Source organism: Physella acuta, unplaced genomic scaffold (genome assembly GCF_028476545.2).
Source record: "Physella acuta isolate Inbredline_101_S28 unplaced genomic scaffold, ASM2847654v3 ptg002143l, whole genome shotgun sequence".
Classification (NCBI taxonomy): domain Eukaryota; kingdom Metazoa; phylum Mollusca; class Gastropoda; family Physidae; genus Physella; species Physella acuta.
Window position 1 is genome coordinate 43,655 of NW_026733644.1, and position 23,004 is coordinate 66,658.

Genomic DNA, 23,004 nt, shown 5'->3' on the forward strand with positions numbered 1-23,004 from the left:
AGTTTGATAAAAGAACTTCGTTATGTTCTTAAAGTGAGTCAAGTAGACAGTTTTGTATGGAAACTTGAGAGATTTATTGTTTGATAAAAGAACTTCGTTATGTTCTTAAAGTGAGTCAAGTAGGCCGTGTGGAAACTTGAGAGATTTATTGTTTGATAAAAGAACTTCGTTATGTTCTAAAAGTGAGTCAAGTAGACCGTGTTGTATGAAAACTTGAGAGATTTATCCTGCAGATATGGGAGTGTGTTGATAGTTTGTGTGTGGGGGGGGGGGGGGGGCGAGAAACAGTTTACCTACAATAACAGTGTAACGCCTACTACAACAGTGTACCACCTACAACAACAGTGTAACACCTACAACAACAGTATAACACCTACAACAACAGTGTAATACCTACAATAGTGTAACACCTACAACAGTGTAACACATATAACATCAGTGTAACACCTACAATAGGGTGACATCTACAACAACAGTGTAACAACTACAACAATAATGTTATCTATACAACAACAGAGCTATACCTACAAAACAACACAAGTCGAACACCTACACCGCCTGAAACCCACCACGGCACGAGTCTCTGTTTTTGTTCAGTGAAGCGTGACGCTGAAAATATTTACGCTGATCGCGCAAGTGTGAAAAAGAAGAAGGGCGGAACTAAAGTGCGGGTGACAGCCGCTATAAACGGCAGAACTAACGTGCTGCAGAAGATATTGCGAGAAGGGGGCATTTAGGGGACCTAAATACGACCATGATTAAAATTCATAATTATATGCGGACTTTAATTTTCTTTATATAATTTTATAAAATGAAAAACGTTCTAAATCAGGTATTGAATCCTAACACATTGGCTGTGAGCTGTTGCTGCCCTGTACTCCACAGGGAGGGACGAGGATCAAGTAAGTAAGTGTGTACAGGCTTGCGTTCGTGTGTACAGGCTAGCGTTCGTGTGTACAGGCTAGCGTTCGTGTGTACAGTCTAGCGTTCGTGTGTACAGGCTAGCGTTCGTGTGTACAGGCTAGCGTTCGTGTGTACAGTCTAGCGTTCGTGTGTACAGGCTAGCGTTCGTGTGTACAGTCTAGCTTTCGTGTGTACAGGCTAGCGTTCGTGTGTACAGGCTAGCGTTCGTGTGTACAGGCTAGCGTTCGGGTCCATTGACGTCGCCACTTGTTTGACTACTGAACACTTCCCGCAGTATGTCATTTTCTTTCTGCTATCGACGGTAGGAACTTATTCCCCTTTTTGCCCATGATGAATCATCACGTTTTCTGCAATAAAATGCTCTCCCACCCCTCTCCCTGCCACCCCCCCTCCCCAGAGTAACCCGCGCCGCTGTAAAGTGGGCGTACCATTAGTACCGACTAAACTAGGTTAAAAGATCAACAACTTACTGTAGACTAGTATTTTTAATGTATGCAAACAACCTATTTTCAACATCTGGTATTTGATTAAATGCAAACAGATCATTTGCGTTGTAAAAATTTCATTATGGTAATTAGGATGTCTATAGGTTATAAGAAAAAGGCTGCGATTTTCCAGTGATATTTTGACAAGTCTGTATATAAGTTGGATTGTTTTTACATAACTGTAATATTTGTAAACAGTATTCACAATTGTGGAAGGGTAAATTTACTATACGTTGGTGAAAGTGATCTTTAATTTTACTTTAAGTTTAAAATTTATTACGGTAAGTAATAAATAAATGTTTTGATTGACTGAATAATACGTTTTATTTATTTGTTAACCTGTTTATGGAACAATATCACTGTACTTTTTTCTAGAATTAAAAAAATTTAATCTTCAAAATTCTAACAGACTGTAACAAGCATCAACCCTATAATATCCCAAATAGTGGTGCTGATCTCAATCTTCTTTTATGTCTTGACCAAATTATCATGTACGACAACTCAAACGCTAGTTTTCAGTAGAGTTGTCCTCACCCTGTCCTGTTTCTCAAACAGTGTTTCTTCCAGACTTTTTTCTCCGGGGGGCACTTGAACTTTCCGGGGGGGGGGGGGGCGGTAAACTTTCTTCGGGGGGGGGGGGGGGGCGGACCCTGTTAAAAGTATATATTTTCTTTATAAATTATATAAATTTCATTTCGTTCGGGAGGGGGGGGGGCGGTAAAAATGTTCTTTGCCCCCCCCCCCCCCCCCCGAAGAGATGCCTGGAAGAAACTCTGTTCTCAAATCTTACTTAAATTGAGTGTCATGCAGTTTTAAAATCTATCCAATCACATTACCTGGATAAAATACTGCACCCTTCGAATAATGACAAAAAATTATTGTATGTATTTAGGGTCCAGATCTAACCAAATGTCTGTGTCAATCTTTGATGATCTCGTTATTTTGTCTGTTGAAGACAGCTGCAGAAACAATGGGAAACAACAGAAGTGTACATGAAGAACCGTTGACACAAACACAGTACACACACCTGGACGAGAAGAGGAGGTAACCCTGATTGAAATTAGCCAATCTATATATATAATTATTTTTCTGGGAGACGCTAGAAAACAAGCTGTAAGCGCGCTCCCTACCACCCCCACCCCTACATGGTCTGGTGAGCTGTGATTCACGCTAAATGTTTACCAGCAGAGCCGGGTTTAGTGACGACTATTAGGGGCAGATAATTTAGTTTGAACCGATTTTAAACGTAGGGGGGAGGGGGTAACTAAGTGGAGTTTACTTTAACGGAGGGGGGGGGGGGGGAGGAGGGGGGTATCGTCCTAAACGAGCTGCTTATAGTGTTTTAAAGAAATATTTTCAGTGGCAGCGTTGGTACTGTCGAATTCACAAAATAATGAATTACTGAAAAGTAGAAAAAAATAAACCGGGAATGATCTCCCCTAAACTTTCTCGAATATTTTTATATAAAATAACAGGGGATGGGAACTCGGGCTATAGACATGATTTTTAATCCATTTTAAATACTTAAAGTTTTAAAAATAGAATAAAATCTCGTAGACAAATTAATTGCACACCAATTGAACGCGAAATAAAAAAGCGCATAATAGTGCGCAATATTATTAGTACTTTTAAAATTTACATCAGTTTTTTGAGAAATCGGAAGTAGCGTAAATTACTACTTCCGGTCAACGGAAATTACTCAAAATTAAACAGAAGGTAGAGAATTTGATCTTTTACTTACATGTGAAATTTCATGTATATATCTGAAATAGTACTCAAGTTATAGGCTTTTGAAAAATTCAAAGTAGAAAAGTACCACTTCCGGTTGTCGGAAATCGCTCAAAAGTTTATACGGATCAACGATTTTGATATAATACTTATATATGAAATTTCATCAACCTAGCTGTAACGGTACTCAAGTTATCGTGTTTACACACGGACACACAGACACACAGACACACACACAGACATACGGACAAGATTGCAAAATTATGTTTTTCCGTATCAGTGAGGTGTAAAACGTCGAGATTTGTAAAAATCTCGATTTTTTTTTTTTGCACGATTACAATACTTTCTCTATACTACGTATATACGAGAAAGTAAAAAACAACTAAATAGCGGCGTATGATATGCCGCGGGTCGGCTCGTTAATTATATTTTAATGAGTTCACCAAAGCCACATTGAGCTAATTGAAACCTGATCTAACCAATCATGTCGTAGTTGTGAAACAAAATAAAAACATCTCTAAACGTGTAGTTTATCTGCCACTAGTACGACCCTCTTGATAAAATCAACAAACGGGTGCGCGGACCTTTGACCACAGGTGCTTTGACCATAGGGGGTTTGACCATAGGGGGTTTGACCACAGCGGAGCTTTGACCATAGGGGCTTTGATCATAGGGGGTTTGACCACAGCGGGCCTTTGACCATAGCGGTGCTTTGACCATAGGGGGTTGATCATAGGGGGTTTGACCATAGGGGGTTTGACCACATGTGTTTTCTCAGCATAGGGTCTTTGATCACCGGTGGTCTTTCAACTGGTGTTTGATCGCAAGCGCTGTGTCCGGCTTTGATCATAAGTGTGATACAATTAACACGATTGTATACATGTTTCCTGAAAGTAAGTTAATAGAAATTAACATGTATTTTAAAAAAGCCAAGAACTATATTTTAGTCTCCACATAAAGGCTGGTGCTAGGCCTCATAGATTTATTTTAAATATAAATGAAATACAAATAATGCGACAAGTAAAATTGTCTTTTGCCGTGTGCAGTCTATCTGTAGGAAACGTCACATTGTGGGTGACTACATTGGAGGAGAGACTGAAGACTGTAATGCCATCCTTCACAAATGTTATTTGTTCGTGCTACACCATCGCCAATCGTGTGCATTTGATTCCAAGTTTCAACTGGAAACAAAGCAAGCTTGTACTTTTCGCCACGACCACGGATGCGACGACCTCGGACACAGCGCTTGTGATCAAACACCAGTTGATAGACCACCTGTGATCAAAGACCCTCTGCTGAGAAAACACCTGTGGTCAAACCGCCTATGGTCAAACCCCCTATGATCAAACCCCCTATGGTCAAAGCACCGCTATGGTCAAAGCCCCGCTGTGGTCAAACCCCCTATGGTCAAAGCCCCTATGATCAAAGCTCCGCTGTGGTCAAACCCCCTATGGTCAAACCCCCTATGGTCAAAGCCCCTATGGTCAAACCCCCTATGGTCAAACCCCCTATTGTCAAAGCACCTATGGTCAAAGCTCCGCTGTGGTCAAACCCCCTATGGTCAAAGCACCTATGATCAAAGCTCCGCTGTGGTCAAACCCCCTATGGTCTAACCCCCTATGGTCAAAGCACCTGTGGTCAAAGGTCCTAGGACCAACAAACGGAATGATCAATACAAGACTGGACGTCATAAGGTCACACGGTACGGCTGACGACATAAGGTCACACGGTACGGCTAACGAACAAGCCTATTATCTCCAGGTATCTGGCGATGCTGAAGGAGAGAGAGGACCTGGTCTGGGAGCAGTCTCAAGATGACGTCACTGACACCGAATTCATTGAAGTCACAGGTTAACTGTAGCGCTAAAACATCAACGTTTTAGATTAAGTTTTTGATTAAGTATTTAGATTAAGTTTTTAGTAAAATTAGAAAATTTTAAAATATTAAAAAAAAAAATTGAAAATGTTTATTGTCAAGTGTAATATCACATACACTATCGTGTATTTTGTTATAGAGTCCCCACCGAAATACGCGGAAATTCTTCCCGAAGACTTCCTGTTTCCGTTCGAGAATTTGATCTTTGAGGGAGGTGGCAACAAGGGACTCGCCTATGTAGGTGGTATAAAGGTGAGGATAGTTGTCCCTCTGGCAAAAGTCTATGTGGTCATTTATCCCACTTATGAAAACGTTCTTTCTGGTTTTTGTTCAAACCTTACAAACTTCTGTTTGGGCATGTTTTCTATTTGTGAAAACGTTCGTTCGGGCATTTTCCCCAAACAGTACAAATGTCCATTCGGGCATTTGTTCAATAAATGCAAACGTCCATTCGTGCAAGTATCATTAGAGCATTACTCGTAGAACCCATTAGAGAGTTGCTGATATGATGTTGTGAAACTGTGGAGTGCAGAGTTAAATTAAAAACAGCTACTTGTTTAGGATTGACATGCATTTATTTGATTGATAATTGATTACTTACGAAAGTTCTTGAACTTTGTACGTGTGTTTCAGTACTTTGAGGAAATAGGAATGATGCCAGGAATTCGAAGGTTTGGTGGAAGTAGTGCAGGGGCAATAACCGCAACACTGGTAGCCCTGGGTTACAGTTCCTGCGATATAGAAGTTTTCATGTCGGATGATCTTGAGGAGATATTTTTAGGTGAGTTCCTGACGTCTTGTAGGACTTTAAGGTCCTGTGTCTGACGTCATTGCGCCTAGCTAGACCATTGACGAGAAGTTGTAGATTGCAGAAGGAACTTATTTAGCCAAAGTTAAATTTCTAAACAAATGTGTATTTTGCTGGTCAAACTACCACTAACGTGACATGTTCTGGTGTCGTGTCCACCCTTAGACCACTCCTGCGGGTACTTCAGCCTTCTGCCCAACCTCCTGAGCAAGTTTGGCTGGAATCCTGGCGACAGATTTTCTGATTGGTGCGGTGAAATGATCAAAGAAAAGTCTTCGACAGCGAACCCCGACATGACCTTCTATGATGTAAGAAAAGTTTTCGTTGTTTAGAGAAACCTTCTTTGCTGTTAGTTGTTTTACGTTTAGTTTAGCTCTGCTTAACACCCTCTAGCCCCCACTAACCCCCTTTAATCCCCTCTAACCCCCTCTAACCCCCCTCTTACCCCATCTAACCCCCTCTAACCGCATCTAACCCCACTTACCCCCTCTAACCACTCTAACCCCCACTAACCCCCTCTAACCCCCTATAACCCCCTTAACCATCTCTACAGTTGTGCAAGGTATGTAGGCTGTTGCTTTGTTTTGTTCGTACCAATCCAACCCCTCTTAACCCTAACCCAACCCATCGTAACCCTAACCCAACCCATCTTAACCCTACCCTACCCATGTCTACATTTGTACAGAGAACGTAGAGTGGAGCTGTGTATTGTGGTCACTTAGTCTAATCAACCTTGACCCTAACCCAACCCATCTTAACCCAACCCATGTCTACAGTTGTACAGAGAACGTAGAGTGGAGCTGTGTATTGTGGTCACTTAGTCTAATCAACCTTGACCCTAACCCAACCCATGTTAACCCAACCCATGTCTACAGTTGTACAGAGAACGTAGAGTGGAGCTGTGTATTGTAGTCACCAACCTGAACCAGATGAGGAGTGAGTACTGCCACCCCAAAACTACACCGGATATGCCGATAAGGGAAGCAGTGCGCATGTCAATGGCCTTGCCAGGTCGGTTAAGGTTTTTATAAGAGAAAAAAAGAGAAATAACAAGGATATATATATATATATATATATATATATATATATATATATATATATATATATATATATATATATATAAACAAACGCGTTTCATCAATCAAGAGCTAAAACTAAATAGAGTAAATATAAAATAAATTGGTAAATCGAGACCCTCCTCGGAAAAACGCAACATGCTCAAATAAATTAAATTTAAAAAAAAAACAACCTTGTAATAAAAAGGTTTAAAAAAGTTTTAAAAATAAAATATAAAAAATTAACAGAAATTTGATATGAAAGAATTCGACGCTAAAATATTTAGCGTTTTTTATTAAAGATTATACATATTTGCTGTATTAGCATTAAGTGAAAGCCGAGTTAAAACGTTAATCACAAACAAACAAACAAACAAACAAAACATACAAGCTTATAAAATTATTTTAACATTTTTACTTAAAGCAAGTTTTTTTTTCATAAAATGTCACGAGAATCGTAAATGAATGGTAAAAGTACAGATTAAAAGTAGAATTATATCCTGATCAGATTAATAAACTCACTAAATACCCTAATTTAAAGGAACGAAAATTAATTGCAATCGCAAATTAAGTTTTGGATATTTTTTCTTTGTAAAAATTTAATTGCTTTATTTGATTTTTGTTTTTTTGTTTCATGCAACCTTAAAGGTTTATTTACTGCCCGTTTCTATGACAACCACGGTCGAACGGACACGTATGTTGATGGTGGTCTCCTGTGTAACTACCCGATACACTGTTTTGATGGTCAGTTGTGTTACCTTCGTGTATCTCGTCCATACGTTAGACATACAGATTTGTTTTTAGTTCAGTCTCTTGAAGATACTATTTCAATGATTAGTTTGTTTATATTATTACAAGCTTTTATTTAACTTGCTTCCTCTGAATCTCTATCGTCATGAATCGAAACTGGTGAGCAAAATTTAGATCATTTCTAACTGACCAATTTCTTAAAAACTTGACACCTGGTTCAAGATCCAATGACGATACATCACGCATCTAAAAAATACCCATTAGCTAAGAAATTGCATCAGTCATATGGCGTTAATAAAACGTCTAATAATAATTTTTAACATGTTAAAGAATCAATCCAGTCGAGTTTCGTCAGTTTTAGTATGACGCAATCTTTTTTTTTTTTACATGATCCAATCAGAAATTAAGATCCGCGTCTCAAAATACACCATTAGTGATGATACATGTGTTTCAATTCAAATGTACATGGAATTTCATCATATTTTCATTTTAATAGGATTTATACGTTTAAATAAAAACGCAAATTGAATGTTACCATGACTTATTTCTTTAAATTTCTTAATTCTGAGACCCCAGCAACGCGGAATAATAATGCACCAGCATATAAATAACTTTAAAGAAAAACGTGGGTTGTTTTAAATTTTTGTAAAAGTATTAAATACTTAACTTAGTGATGTGTGGTTGAATAATTAATCTATTTACAAATGCATTTTTTTATTTATTCAAGGGAAACAACCAAATTGGTTCCTACTACCGCCGCTGAGCACTCAATTTCTTCCATTCTCCTTCACCTACCCTGCAATACACTCCAACATGCTTTTATCCCATACTAAACTACAATCCTGTCATCTACCCCAGGCTGGTACCTATCAATGGCCAAAGAAGATTCGTTCCTGCAGCGTGTGAAATCTCTGCAAGAGTTACCGTACTTGAAGGCTCAGTTCTTTCAACCACCAAGTAACAAAACAGTGGGGTTTCTTGTGGTAGGTAGATGTACAGCGGGGTTTCTTGTGGTAGGTAGATGTTAAACCACCCAGTTAAATACAGTGGGATTTCTTGTGGTACGTAGATGTACAGTGGGGTGTCTTGTGGTAGGTAGATGTACAGTGGGGTTTCTTGTGGTAGGTAAATGTTACATTTAAACCAGCCAATTACAGTGGGGTGTCTTGTGGTAGGTAGATGTACAGTGGGGTTTCTTGTGGTAGGTAGATGTACAGTGGGGTTTCTTGTGGTAGGTAGATGTTCTTGTGGTAGGTAGATGTACAGTGGGGTGTCTTGTGGTAGGTAGATGTACAGTGGGGTTTCTTGTGGTAGGTAGATGTACAGTGGGGTTTCTTGTGGTAGGTAAATGTTACATTTAAACCAGCCAATTACAGTGGGGTGTCTTGTGGTAGGTAGATGTACAGTGGAGTTTCTTGTGGTAGGTAGATGTACAGTGGGGTGTCTTGTGGTAGGTAGATGTACAGTGGGGTTTCTTGTGGTAGGTAGATGTACAGTGGGGTTTCTTGTGGTAGGTAGATGTACAGTGGGGTGTCTTGTGGTAGGTGGATGTACAGTGGAGTTTCTTGTGGTAGGTAGATGTACAGTGGGGTTTCTTGTGGTAGGTAAATGTTACATTTAAACCAGCCAATTACAGTGGGGTGTCTTGTGGTAGGTAGATGTTCTTGTGGTAGGTAGATGTACAGTGGGGTGTCTTGTGGTAGGTAGATGTTCTTGTGGTAGGTAGATGTACAGTGGGGTTTCTTGTGGTAGGTAGATGTACAGTGGGGTTTCTTGTGGTAGGTAGATGTACAGTGGAGTTTCTTGTGGTAGGTAGATGTACAGTGGGGTTTCTTGTGGTAGGTAGATGTACAGTGGGGTTTCTTGTGGTAGGTAGATGTACAGTGGGGTTTCTTGTGGTAGGTAGATGTACAGTGGGGTTTCTTGTGGTAGGTAAATGTTACATTTAAACCAGCCAATTACAGTGGGGTGTCTTGTGGTAGGTAGATGTACAGTGGAGTTTCTTGTGGTAGGTAGATGTACAGTGGGGTGTCTTGTGGTAGGTAGATGTACAGTGGGGTTTCTTGTGGTAGGTAGATGTACAGTGGGGTTTCTTGTGGTAGGTAGATGTACAGTGGGGTGTCTTGTGGTAGGTGGATGTACAGTGGAGTTTCTTGTGGTAGGTAGATGTACAGTGGGGTTTCTTGTGGTAGGTAAATGTTACATTTAAACCAGCCAATTACAGTGGGGTGTCTTGTGGTAGGTAGATGTTCTTGTGGTAGGTAGATGTACAGTGGGGTGTCTTGTGGTAGGTAGATGTTCTTGTGGTAGGTAGATGTACAGTGGGGTTTCTTGTGGTAGGTAGATGTACAGTGGGGTTTCTTGTGGTAGGTAGATGTACAGTGGAGTTTCTTGTGGTAGGTAGATGTACAGTGGGGTTTCTTGTGGTAGGTAGATGTACAGTGGGGTTTCTTGTGGTAGGTAGATGTACAGTGGGGTTTCTTGTGGTAGGTAGATGTACAGTGGGGTTTCTTGTGGTAGGTAGATGTACAGTGGGGTTTCTTGTGGTAGGTAGATGTACATTGGGGTTTCTTGTGGTAGGTAGATGTTACATTTAAACCAGCCAAATACAGTGGGATTTCTTATGGTATGTAGATGTTACATTCAAACCAGCCAGTTAAATGTAGTGGGATTTCTTGTGATTTTTCTTTAAAACCACTTAATTACAAAACACTGATATTCGTGTAATATTAGATTTTAATAATAATTATTATTGATATTAGTATGTTAATTTATTCCAGTTTGGTGAGTAAAGTGTGATGTTTTTCCCAGTTTGATGTAAAATGTGATGTTTGTCCCAATTTGATGAGTAACATGTGATGTTTGTCCCAATTTGATAAGTAAAGTTAATGTTTTTCCCAATTTGAAGAGTAAAATGTGATGTTTTTCCTAGTTTGATGAGCAAAATGTAAACTTTTTTTTTGGATTTTGGACCCCCCCCCCCCCGGTCCACAAAAATCCACTTTTTTCCTTATAAAAGTCCATATGCGTCCACAAAAGTCAGTTTTTTTTTCGGACCCCCCTCCCCCCCCCCCCCCCCGCGTGTGGACGTCATAAATGGATGACCTCTAATGTTTGTTTGATAAGTAAAGTTTGATGTTTTTCCTTGTTTGGTGAGTAACATATGATGTTTTCTCAGTTTGATATGTAAACTGTGATGTTTTTCCCAACTTGATGAGTAAAATGTGATGTTTCCCCAGTATGATGAGTAAAATGTCATGTTTTTCCCAGTATGATGACATCGAGATGGAGGTCATGCGGTACAGACTAGAAAACAGAAACGGCTGTAACGAACCAGCAACTCCAAGTAAACAAACCAAATTGTTTAAGTGAGTTCTTTCCCCTCCTAGACAATGATAACTTATCTTTCTTGTTGTTCGTATAGTCATGTATTGTGGCTTAAATCGCTAGCTATTTCACCTTTTAAAAACAGGGTATTATCCTTTAGTTTTCTGTCGTATGTGCAAATTCAGGGCTTTAAGTAAGTTTAAATCTATTTATGATTAAAATAATATTGTATTTTAAAAATTTAAGTTTCATTTTTATTGAGTGTTTAAATCAACTTTTGTTTCTCCCTCATCTTATACTTGTCTTTCTAAGTGTTTGTCTTGTAGACTTACTTGGCGCCGCTGTTATCCTTCTGCTTTACTACCCCCCCCCCTGCATCCTCTGCTTTATTCCCCCCCCTCCCCTGCACTAAGCCATCATCTGCTTTATTCCCCCTCCTTTCTTGCACAGCCATTCTCTGCTTTACCCCCCCCCCCCTGCACTCAGCCATACTCTGCTTTACCCCAACCCCACCCACCCTACACTCAACCATCCATAGGTCCTCTACTAATGTCGAACCCTGGCGTTGTTTTCTGTCTTATTTACATCAGCCTTGTAATTTTCCTTATGAGAAAATTTTAACTAGACCTAACTCTCGTGTGCCATGTCCATCCCAGTTGAATCTTTGTTTAGACTCATGTTTTGGTTCAATGCGAACATTCTCTTCTAGGCCGTCTGTGTGGGATTATCAATTGGTTCCTTATTTACCACTTGTACAGTGGCAACACAGGTCGTATTTTATAGAGCTGTGTTTTCTTAGCATCAACCACATTTACATGTGATTTCATAAGTTGTGTTTTATTAGCTACAACCACATTTACATGTATTTTCACAAGCTGTGTTTTCTTAGCACCAACCACATTTACAAGTGATTTCACAAGTTGTGTTTTCTTAGCACCAACCACATTTAAATGTGATTTCACAACTCACACAAAAACAAGTCAATGTGTTTTACCCAGACTGAAGCAGAAGAAGAAAACTGCCAAAGGAAAAGCTGACCGTGAACACAGACGAATCGTCAAGGCTGTGGAGAATTTCATGAAGGTCAGGGCGTGATGGGACAATGTGTGGTTTCAATTTCAGCTTTCATGATTAGAAATTATTTTTGTTTAGTTTAAGGTTTGTTTTTATGGTTATGAGTTTACTTTGTCTTGAAGGAAATAGTTCAACATATTGTTAATGTAAGATGTGAAGTTAAGGTGGCTCTATAAAGTCCTATTTTGTGCATTTACAAGAACCTACTACCTAAGCCTACACTCACAAAGCTATTTGTATTAGAATATTACTTTTATAGCGCCATTCGCTTTAATCAGTAGTACCATCAGCTTTAAACACAAACCCTAAACTTCATCATTACCACTACAGGCCCTAAACAAGCACAATTTAGACGACAATGAATTTATTGATAAACACGAACTACAGGATGCACTTGAAGACGTAAGGAATTCTTTTATATTTTAATTAAATTTTAAAAATTGTTTGTTTTATTAGTAACTTTATAGCAACACATAGTGGCGATGTAGAGACATTGAAGTTCAGGAATTTCTTGAGAGAGCAATAGTAACTTTTTGTTGACTAATGACTAATACGGTCCAGCTAACGTGGTGTACGTACCTTTTTTTAAATGTAAGTCTAATTAAAGAGACTCGGCAGGTTATTTGCTGTTGTTTTTTGTTTCCAGAGAGACGTGTTTTCTGAAGATGACGTCAGACTTTTGTTCGGAGAAACGTCGGGAGTGGATGCGGCGTTTAAAATTTTAGACAAAGATGGGAACGGTCAGGTAGGTAATTAGACGTAACGGTCAGATAGGTAACTGGACGGGACGGTCAGGTAGGTAATTGGTTGTTTTTCTTTAGAATTTTTGTACTGAACGATATAGGTGTTTTAGACGTGTTCAACCATTGTTCATTTTGTTCAGAAATTTAAATTTGTTTTGTTTTAGATACAGTTTCGAGAGCTGGTCCTTTTTATCGAAGAACAAGGAATCAGGTTACAGGTAGAATATTTTTGTTCCGTCCATTTTGTATGTTTTGATGTATTATTTTTAAATTATCTTTAGCATAGGTTATGGTGGCCGTATATATATATATATATATATATATATATATATATATATATATATATATATATATATATATATATATATATATATATATATAACATAATTATTTGTTTTTAGATAAAAAATAAAACATTTCAAATCATTTAGGTCCACGTACAAAGTGTTTTGCAGATTTTATATTTTTATTATCATAATTTCAAAGCAAACTTTATAAAAAAAACAACACCATATTCCCACATCCATACTCCTTAAAAAAATCTTATAAAAATTCCAGACGAGGTTCCAGGGATTCGGAAGAAGAGACGTCCAGAATTTGGGCGATTTTTTATCCGCTCTGATGGACACGATGTTGACCAACCTCAAATATGTCTTTGTTAAGGTCAGATGTTGACTTTTTATTTGTTAATGTGATATGTAGCCTCTTGTGTTGGTTAATGGGATATGTAGCCTCTTGTGTTGGTTAATGTGAGGTATAGACATAAGCACTGGTTAATTTTAAGTGTAGCCCTTGTGTTGGTTAATGTGAGGTATAGACATAAGCACTGGTTAATTTTAAGTGTAGCCGTTGTGTTGGTTAATGTGAGGTATAGACATAAGCACTGGTTAATTTTAAGTGTAGCCCTTGTGTTGGTTAATGTGAGGTATAGACATAAGCACTGATTAATTTTAAGTGTAGCCCTTGTATTGGTTAATGTGAGGTATAGACATAAGCACTGGTTAATTTTAAGTGTAGCTTTAGTATAGGTTAAGGTAAAATGTAGCCCTTGTATTGGTTAAGGTCAGACATAGCCTGTTGTTTGTAGTAGATGAAGAGTAGATTTAGTTGGATGTAACGAGTGCTCTTCTGCCATTTCTTGGAAGGCTTTCTTATGTTCTTCGTTGTTGATGAAAGAAAGAGTATAAATTATGTCATCAATCTGATTCTCAAAACTTTCGTTTAATTTCGATAATTAACGCATCTAATTCTCAAAATGTTTATATGTTTTGTCCAAGTCATAAATCTAATTTGAAAAACGAAATTTTACGAACACGTTTGGCATATTTCAACACTTACAGGAATCTGATGACTTCAGGACAGTGGGCATCAACACAGGGCATATCGGAACTACGGATTATGCCCTGGAAGAGGCAGATAAAGAGTTCCTGATTCAGGTATGAAAGTGTTTACAGAATGTTGTATACACTTGATAATGTCACTACAGTTCCACTCTTAAGACATACAAAGGCTGGCACTAATTATATGAACTTAATTATTCGCTTGACATCGTAAACTATTTCAGGGCTCAAGGAATACACATTTTAATAACTTGACTACTTCATATTATGTTATTGAGATTCGGTGTAACACAAAATATCTAAATAGGAAAAAAACAACGCGTGTAGTGAGTGCTGATCAAAATAGTTGCTCGAGAACAAGATTTTATTTATTTTTAGATCCGTTTTGACAAATCCTTTAAACTAATAATAGGTGCTAGGAAAACGCCGGTGTTTTTGATTAATCTGTTCTACTATACTTCGAGGTGACGTCTAGGGCACACTCAAGAGTTGCTAGTGTATCGAACTATTGATTAGAGAGATTGTAAATGTATTGTTTTGTCTCTTGTTGACAGAGGGGCTACAACGCTACCAGAGCGTTCTTGAAGTATTACGTGGCTAAAGGCAGGGAGTGCCAGAGGAAAACCACAGGCCATCTTCTCAATGGGGGCCCTAACACGGACGTTACAGATGGGGGCCTAGGGCTAGACACTGGGGGCCCTCACACAGACGTTACAGATGGGGGCCTAGTGCTAGATACTGCTAGTGGGGGCCGTGCTTAAGACAACACTTCTAATGGGGCCTCACGATAGACAATGCTAGTGGGGGGGACCTGTAAAATACATCGTTAGATTTGTGTACCCCACTAGACAGATGGCCCAGTGGGACTCTACATTGGATAGTGTTGTCAGTGGGGGATCCCACGTGACAGAAATATCATTCTGACATGTCAGTGTTACTGTCAGTCAGCTGACGTCCCATGAGGTAACAGAACGACACTTGTAACTCTCATATCTCAGTTGTAAATATATTGGGCACACTTGAAAGCTACAGAAACATGTCTTATTGGCAAGTGTGTCAAATCATATTTTTTCCGATTTTTTTATTTCTTTTTAAAATCTCGCTTTTTAAAATGTTTAAATTTAAAAAATATATTTTAAATATTTATTTCATAAAACTAATATAAATTATTGCATTAAGGAAAATAACCCATAGATTTTTGTTTTCTGTGTAATCTAGAATAGGTTTGAAAAGCTGATTCCATATGGACATGGTTCGAAATTTTTTTTACCAGAAAGCATATTTTAAAACTAAAATTGGATACTTTACAACATGTGTGTAAAAAGTACAAAATTACTTCCGGTTTTATTATGGCTAGAAATAATTTTAAAAAAATTACTACTAATGTAATAGTAATTTAGCAAACACTTTTATTTTTTATTTGGATTATTAGAATCAAGGTGTGGTGGTGATAGGGGATGTTATTTTATTTAATATAAATAAACTACTAAGCTATAAAACCATTGAACGCTATTGTGTATTTTATCATTGAAAACAATTGTTGTGACTTTCATTGTTTTGCTTTCCCTGGCCATTCCGGTTGATTTCAAGGAGGGGTTGAGGTCGGTTTTTTAAATATTTGAATTATTTAAAATAATTCAAAACGCCTTTTCAACGGCTTATATTCAATACAAAAATATGAAAATGATAAGGTTCCCAAACAGCTTTAAGTTTTTAAAATGTAACTATAGTTTTATCGCTAGCCATATTTTTAAAAAGATTAAAAAAAAGAATTAGCATGATTTCATGGGGTTTTAAAGACTATTGTAGATTGTAAGGTCTGCTGGTGTTTCGTTCATTATACATCTTATTACTATCCCGAATGAAAATATACAAGGCGATTAAAATTTAAGAGTTAAGTGAATCTTTAATCTCAAGCGTATATGAATTGTTGTTACGTTGTTGTTGTGGAAAATACAAAATTGTGAAGCCAATGTAACAATAATGTATGTCACACCAGAAATATACCAAGTTTTGTATAACATTAATACTAATAGTTTCGCTGTCTGTCTATCTATCTATCTATCTGACAAGAACGCTCTAGAGAAAACACAAGGAAAAAAAAACATGCACAGTAATTCGAAAAACGAAGTATGACGTCGACACATTTAGCATCTCAAGCCGGAGAGTGCACACAGTAATATGACGTCATTGATTGTCGAGTAAACATTGAATACAAAGGAAATTTTGTCTAATCTAAATGGTTTGCGTGAAGATTTTCTTGCATACAATTCTTCGGGGAGGGGCGAAGCCCCACCCCCCTCCGCGTAAGAACATCTGAGCCCCCCCCCCCCCTCCCCAACTCAAAAGAAATTTCTTCATCGATACTCTATAGTAAAATTACCGCCTAATTAATGTGTCTAATCTAAAAAGTGGTTTTCTTGCAATTTCTTTAATGCAATTCTTCGGGTAGTGGCTAAGCGCGACACCAGTTTTTCTTTCAGACTTTTTCCTCCCCGGAGAGGGGTGGGGGGTACTAGAAATTTTCGGGGGCGGGGGTAGAATTTTCGTGGAGGGGGCGGACACTGGAAAAAGTATATATAAGTATATTTCGTTGAATGGGACGGTAGACATGTTTTTTTAGGGGGGGGGGGGTGGGGGGGGATGGGATGGTTTTAATTTAGACTTTTTCCTCCCCGGAGAGGGGTAGGGGTACTTGAAATTTTCGGTGGCGGGGGTAGAATTTTCGGGGAGGGGAGCGGACACTGGAAAAGTATATAATTATATTTCGTTGAATGGGACGGTAGAAATTTTTTTTTGGGGGGGAGGGGGTGGTGTGTGTGTGTGTGGGGGGGGGGGGGGGTGGTGTGTGTGTGGGGGGGGGGGGTGGTGTGTGTGTGGGGTGGGGTGGGGTGGTTTGTGTGTGGGGTGGGGTGGGGTGGTTTTAGTTTAGACTTTTTCCTCAACGGAGAGGGGTGGGGTACTTGAAATTTTCGGGGGCGGGGGGTGTGTGTGGGGGGGGGGGTGGGTTGGTTTAGTTTAGAGAAAAGAGACAGCACTATCAGGTGTGTGGGGGGGTGGGGGGCGGTGTGTGGGGGGGTGGTGTGTGTAGGGGGGTGGTGTGTGGGGGGTGGGTGAGGGGGGGGTGGGGGTGGTGGGGGTGGGTGTGTGTGTGGGGGGGTGAGTTGGTTTTAGTTTAGAGAAAAGAGACAGCACTATCAGCCTAGCGCCCGTTGTACCCTTCCTCAACGGGCCATGTTTCTCGTCTATAATAATAGTTTCGCTGTCTGTCTATCTATCTATCTATCTGACAAGAACGCTCTAGAGAAAACACAAGGAAAATAAAAACATGCTTAGTAATTTGAAAAACGAAGTATGACGTCGACACATTTAACACAGAGTAGAAAATAATCTCAAGCCGGATAGTGCACACATTAATATGACGTCATTGATTATCGAGTAAACATTCAATACAAAGGCAATTTGGTCTAATCTAAGTGGTTTGCGTGAAGAGTTTCTTTAATACAATTCTTCGGGTAGGGGCGAAGCCCCACCCCCGCGTAAGAACGTCTGGTTTTAATTTAGACATTTTCCTCCCCGGAGAGGGGTGGGGGGTACTTGAAATTTTCGGTGGCTGGGGTAGAATTTTCGGGGAGGGGGCGGACACTGGAAAAAGTATATAATTATATTTCGTTGAATGGGACGGTATATATGTTTTTTTTTGGGGGGGGGGGGGGGGGGGTGGGGGGTGGGGGTGGTGTGTGTGGGGGGTGGGGGTGGTTTTAGTTTAGACTTTTTCCTCCCCGGAGAGGGGTGGGGGGTACTTGAAATTTTCGGTGGCGTGGGTAGAATTTTCGGGGAGGTGGCGGGCACTGGAAAAAGTATATAATTATATTTCGTTGAATGGGACGGTAGACATGTTTTTTTTTTGGGGTGGGGGGGGGGGGGGTGGGGGTTGGTGTGTGTGGGGGGTGGGGGGTGGTGTGTGTTGGGGGTAGGGGGTGGTGTGTGTGGGGGTGGGGTGGTTTTAGTTTAGACTTTTTCCTCCCCGGAGAGGGGTGGGGGGGTACTTGAAATTTTCGGTGGCGGGGGTAGAATTTTCGGGGAGGGGGCGGGCACTGGAAAAAGTATATAATTATATTTCGTTGAATGGGACGGTAGACATGTTTTTTTTGGGGGGTGGGGGTGGGGGGGGGGTGGTGTGTGTTTGGAGGGGGGGGTGGGGTGGTTTTAGTTTAGAGAAAAGAGACAGTACTATCAGCCTAGCGCCCGTTGTATCCTTCCTCAACGGGCCATTTTTCTCGTAGATACATGTTTCTGTTGAATGTATTTGTACTGCTTGATAATCGTTTATCATGGACAAGGAACTTGTAAAATTATACGCGTAGATACAAGATGACTTGTAATGATAATACCATATTTAACTAGCTAATTGTTAAGAGAATGAATGTGTTATCACAAATTTAATGTGTTGTCACACCCCCCCCCCCCCCCCCCCCCCGCTTTAAATGTAATGTCGTCAGCTGGCGAATGTTACTAGTGGCTAGTGCAAATGAGAGGATTTTGTTTTCAGAAGAGCTCTAATTTCCAAGCATACTGCAAAGTGCAAATACACCTGAACTCGAACACTGACCATATACATATACATATACAATATATATATATATATATATATATATATATATATATATATATATATATATATATATATATATATATTGTAATGATATATATTGTAATGATATTTTTGTGCTTGAATGAAGGTATGTAGGTGTAGAATAGTATAGGAAAGTAAAATGTATAAGGTATTGGATGTAAAAACAAATAATAGCCAACAATAAAATTACCTTCGAAGAGTGATAGTGTTGTACCAGCTACCTACGTGAACAGTTGTACCGTCTACCTGACCTCAACAAAACTACAAGGTACAACCAAAGACTGGCAGTAAAAATACTAATTATCATATTCCCATTATCTGACTAATTACTATAATCCAGGTATCTGATCGTGTGAGGCGCAAGCACAAAGACGTGCTACAAACAGGCCAGCTAACGACTAGGCCCATAATTTTACTTACACTCCTATCTGAACTTGCACGATATTTTTTGTTTGATAAAAGAACTTTGTTATGTTCTTAAAGTGAGTCAAGTCGACCGTGTTGTGTGGAAACTTGAGAGATTTATTGTTTGATAAAAGAACTTTGTTATGTTCTTAAAGTGAGTCAAGTAGACAGTGTTGTGTGGAAACTTGAGGGATTTATTGTTTGATAAAAGAACTTCGTTTTGTTCTAAAAGTGAGTCAAGTAGACAGTGTGGAAACTTGAGAGATTTATTGTTTGATAAAAGAACTTCGTTATGTTCTTAAAGTGAGTCAAGTAGACAGTTTTGTATGGAAACTTGAGAGATTTATTGTTTGATAAAAGAACTTTGTTATGTTCTTAAAGTGAGTCAAGTAGACAGTGTTGTATGGAAACTTGAGGGATTTATTGTTTGATAAAAGAACTTCGTTTTGTTCTAAAAGTGAGTCAAGTAGACAGTGTGGAAACTTGAGAGATTTATTGTTTGATGGAAACTTGAGAGATTTATCCTGCAGATATGGGAGTGTGTTGATAGTTTGTGTGTGTGGGGGGGGGGGGGGGGGGGGGCGAGAAACAGTTTACCTACAATAACAGTGTAACGCCTACTACAACAGTGTAACACCTACAACAGTGTAACACCCACAACTACAGTGTAACACATACAACAGTGTAACACCTACAACAACAGTGTAAAACCTACAACAGTGTAACACCTACTACAACAGTGTAACACCTACAACTACAGTGTAACACCTACAACAGTGTAACACCTACTACAACAGTGTAACACCTACAACAACAGTGTAACACATACAACAGTGTAACACCTACAACAGTATAACACCTACAACAACAGTGTAACACCTACAACAGTGTAACACCTACTACAACAATGTAACACCTACAACAATGTAACACCTACAACAGTGTAACACCTACAACAACAGTGTAACACCTACAACAACAGTGTAACACCTACTACAACAGTGTAACAACAACAACAGTGTAACACCTACAACAACAGTGTAATACCTACAATAGTGTAACACCTACTACAACAGTGTAACACCTACAACTACAGTGTAACACCTACAACAGTATAACACCTACAACAACAGTGTAACACCTACAACAACAGTGTAACACCTACTAGAACAGCGTAACACCTACTACAACAGTGTAACAACAACAACAGTGTAACACCTACAACAACAGTGTAACACCTACTACAACAGTGTAACAACAACAACAGTGTAACACCTACAACAACAGTGTAATACCTACAATAGTGTAACACCTACTACAACAGTGTAACACCTACAACAGTGTAACACCTACTACAACAGTATAACACCTACAACAGTGTAACACCTACAACAACAGTGTAATACCTACAATAGTGTAACACCTACAACAGTGTAACACCTACAACAACAGTGTAACACCTACAACAGTATAACACCTACAACAACAATGTAACACCTACTACAACAGTGTAACAACAACAACAGTGTAACACCTACAACAGTGTAACATCTACAACAACAGTGTAACACCTACAACAACAGTGTAACAACAACAACAACAGTGTAACACCTACAACAACAGTGTAATACCTACAATAGTGTAACACCTACAACAGTGTAACACATATAACATCAGTGTAACACCTACAATAGGGTGACATCTACAACAACAGTGTAACAACTACAACAATAATGTTATCTATACAACAACAGAGCTATACCTACAAAACAACACAAGTCGAACACCTACACCGCCTGAAACCCACCACGGCACGAGTCTCTGTTTTCGTTCAGTGAAGCGTGACGTTGAAAATATTTACGCTGATCGCGCAGGTGTGAAAAAGAAGAATGGCGGAACTTTTGTGCGTGTGGCAGCCGCTATAAACGGCAGAACTAAACGTGCGCCATTAGATATTGCGAGAAGGGGGCATTTAGGGGACCTAAATACGACCATGATTAAAATTCATAATTATATGCGGACTTTAATTTTCTTTATGTAATTTTATAAAATGAAAAACGTTCTAAATCAGGTATTGAATCCTAACACATTGGCTGTGAGCTGTTGCTGCCCTGTACTCCACAGGGAGGGACGAGGATCAAGTAAGTAAGTGTGTACAGGCTTGCGTTCGTGTGTACAGGCTAGCGTTCGTGTGTACAGGCTAGCGTTCGTGTGTACAGGCTAGCGTTCGTGTGTACAGTCTAGCGTTCGTGTGTACAGGCTAGCGTTCGGGTCCATTGACGTCGCCACTTGTTTGACTACTGAACACTTACCGCAGTATGTCATTTTCTTTCTGCTATCGACGGTAGGAACTTATTCCCCTTTTTGCCCATGATGAATCATCACGTTTTCTGCAATAAAATGCTCTCCCACCCCTCTCCCTGCCCCCCCCCCTCCCCAGAGTAACCCGCGCCGCTGTAAAGTGGGCGTACCATTAGTACCGACTAAACTAGGTTAAAAGATCAACAACTTACTGTAGACTAGTATTTTTAATGTAGGCTATGCAAACAACCTATTTTCAACATCTGGTATTTGATTAAATGCAAACAGATCATTTGCGTTGTAAAAGTTTCATTATGGTAATTAGGATGTCTATAGGTTATAAGAAAAAGGCTGCGATTTTGCAGTGATATTTTGACAAGTCTGTATATAAGTTGGATTGTTTTTACATAACTGTATTATTTGTCAACAGTATTCACAATTGTTGAAGGGTAAATTTACTATACGTTGGTGAAAGTGATCTTTAATTTTACTTTAAGTTTAAAATTTATTACGGTAAGTAATAAATAAATTTTTTGATTGACTGAATAATACGTTTTATTTATTTGTTAACCTGTTTATGGAACAAAATCACTGTACTTTTTTCTAGAATTAAAAAAATTTAATCTTCAAAATTCTAACAGACTGTAACAAGCATCAACCCTATAATATCCCAAAATAGTGGTGCTGATCTCAATCTTCTTTTATGTCTTGACCAAATTATCATGTACGACAACTCAAACGCTAGTTTTCAGTAGAGTTGTCCTCACCCTGTCCTGTTTCTCAAACAGTGTTTCTTCCAGACTTCTTTTCCGGGGGGGGGGGGGGGGGGGCACTTGAACTTTCCGGGGGTGGGGGGGCGGTAGACTTTCTTCGGGGGGGGGGGGGCGGACCCTGTTAAAAGTATATATTTTCTTTATAGGTTGTATAAATTTCATTTCGTTCGGGGGGGGGGGGGGGGGCGGTAAAAAATGTTCTTTGCCCCCCCCCCCCCCCGAAGAGATGCCTGGAAGAAACTCTGTTCTCAAATCTTACTTAAATTGAGTGTCATGCAGTTTTAAAATCTATCCAATCACATTACCTGGATAAAATACTGCACCCTTCGAATAATGACAAAAAATTATTGTATGTATTTAGGGTTCAGATCTAACCAAATGTCTGTGTCAATCTTTGATGATCTCGTTATTTTGTCTGTTGAAGACAGCTGCAGAAACCATGGGAAACAACAGAAGTGTACACGAAGAACCGTTGACACAAACACAGTACACACACCTTGACGAGAAGAGGAGGTAACCCTGATTGAAATTAGCCAATCTATCTATATATATAATTCTCTTCTGGGAGCCGTTAGAAAACAAGCTGCAAGCACCTCCTTGCAGTCCCCTCTCTTTCTCTCTATCACTATCACTACCACCCCCACCCCACCCCCACATTGTCTGGTGAGCTGTGGTCACGCTAAATGTTTACAAAGCTAAATGTTTACAAATCGTAGAGCCGTAGAGCCGGGTTTCTATTAGGGGCAGATAATTTAGTTCGAATTTAAACTTACAGGAGG

General features: G+C 39.3%; 1 protein-coding gene and 1 long non-coding RNA gene across 2 annotated transcripts; both read left to right on the forward strand.

Annotated features, from left to right (window-relative positions):
* Positions 1-1,616: 1,616 nt before the first annotated feature.
* Positions 1,617-4,987, forward strand: LOC131932343 (uncharacterized). Its single transcript, XR_009384548.1, has 3 exons — positions 1,617-1,690; positions 2,365-2,453; positions 4,899-4,987. It is a non-coding gene; the product is annotated as an uncharacterized LOC131932343 (long non-coding RNA).
* Positions 4,988-8,498: 3,511 nt separating this feature from the next.
* On the forward strand, positions 8,499-14,871 carry LOC131932347 (uncharacterized). The gene is made up of 9 exons (XM_059289249.1): positions 8,499-8,609; positions 10,897-10,994; positions 11,952-12,036; positions 12,358-12,429; positions 12,674-12,772; positions 12,935-12,988; positions 13,329-13,433; positions 14,111-14,206; positions 14,665-14,871. Exons 1-9 carry the CDS (start codon positions 8,499-8,501, stop codon positions 14,869-14,871), a joined length of 927 nt encoding a protein of 308 aa, XP_059145232.1.
* Positions 14,872-23,004: the final 8,133 nt, after the last annotated feature.

What these genes read in the sequence shown, in the direction of transcription:
- LOC131932347 (XM_059289249.1), top strand. Translation starts at nt 8,499, where the DNA reads ATGGCCAAAGAAGATTCGTTCCTGCAGCGTGTGAAATCTCTGCAAGAG. An exon ending in AAACAGTGGGGTTTCTTGTG is followed by an intron (nt 8,610 to 10,896) that starts GTAGGTAGATGT and finishes TGTTTTTCCCAG; the next exon opens with TATGATGACATCGAGATGGA. An exon ending in TACAGGATGCACTTGAAGAC is followed by an intron (nt 12,430 to 12,673) that starts GTAAGGAATTCT and finishes TTTTGTTTCCAG; the next exon opens with AGAGACGTGTTTTCTGAAGA.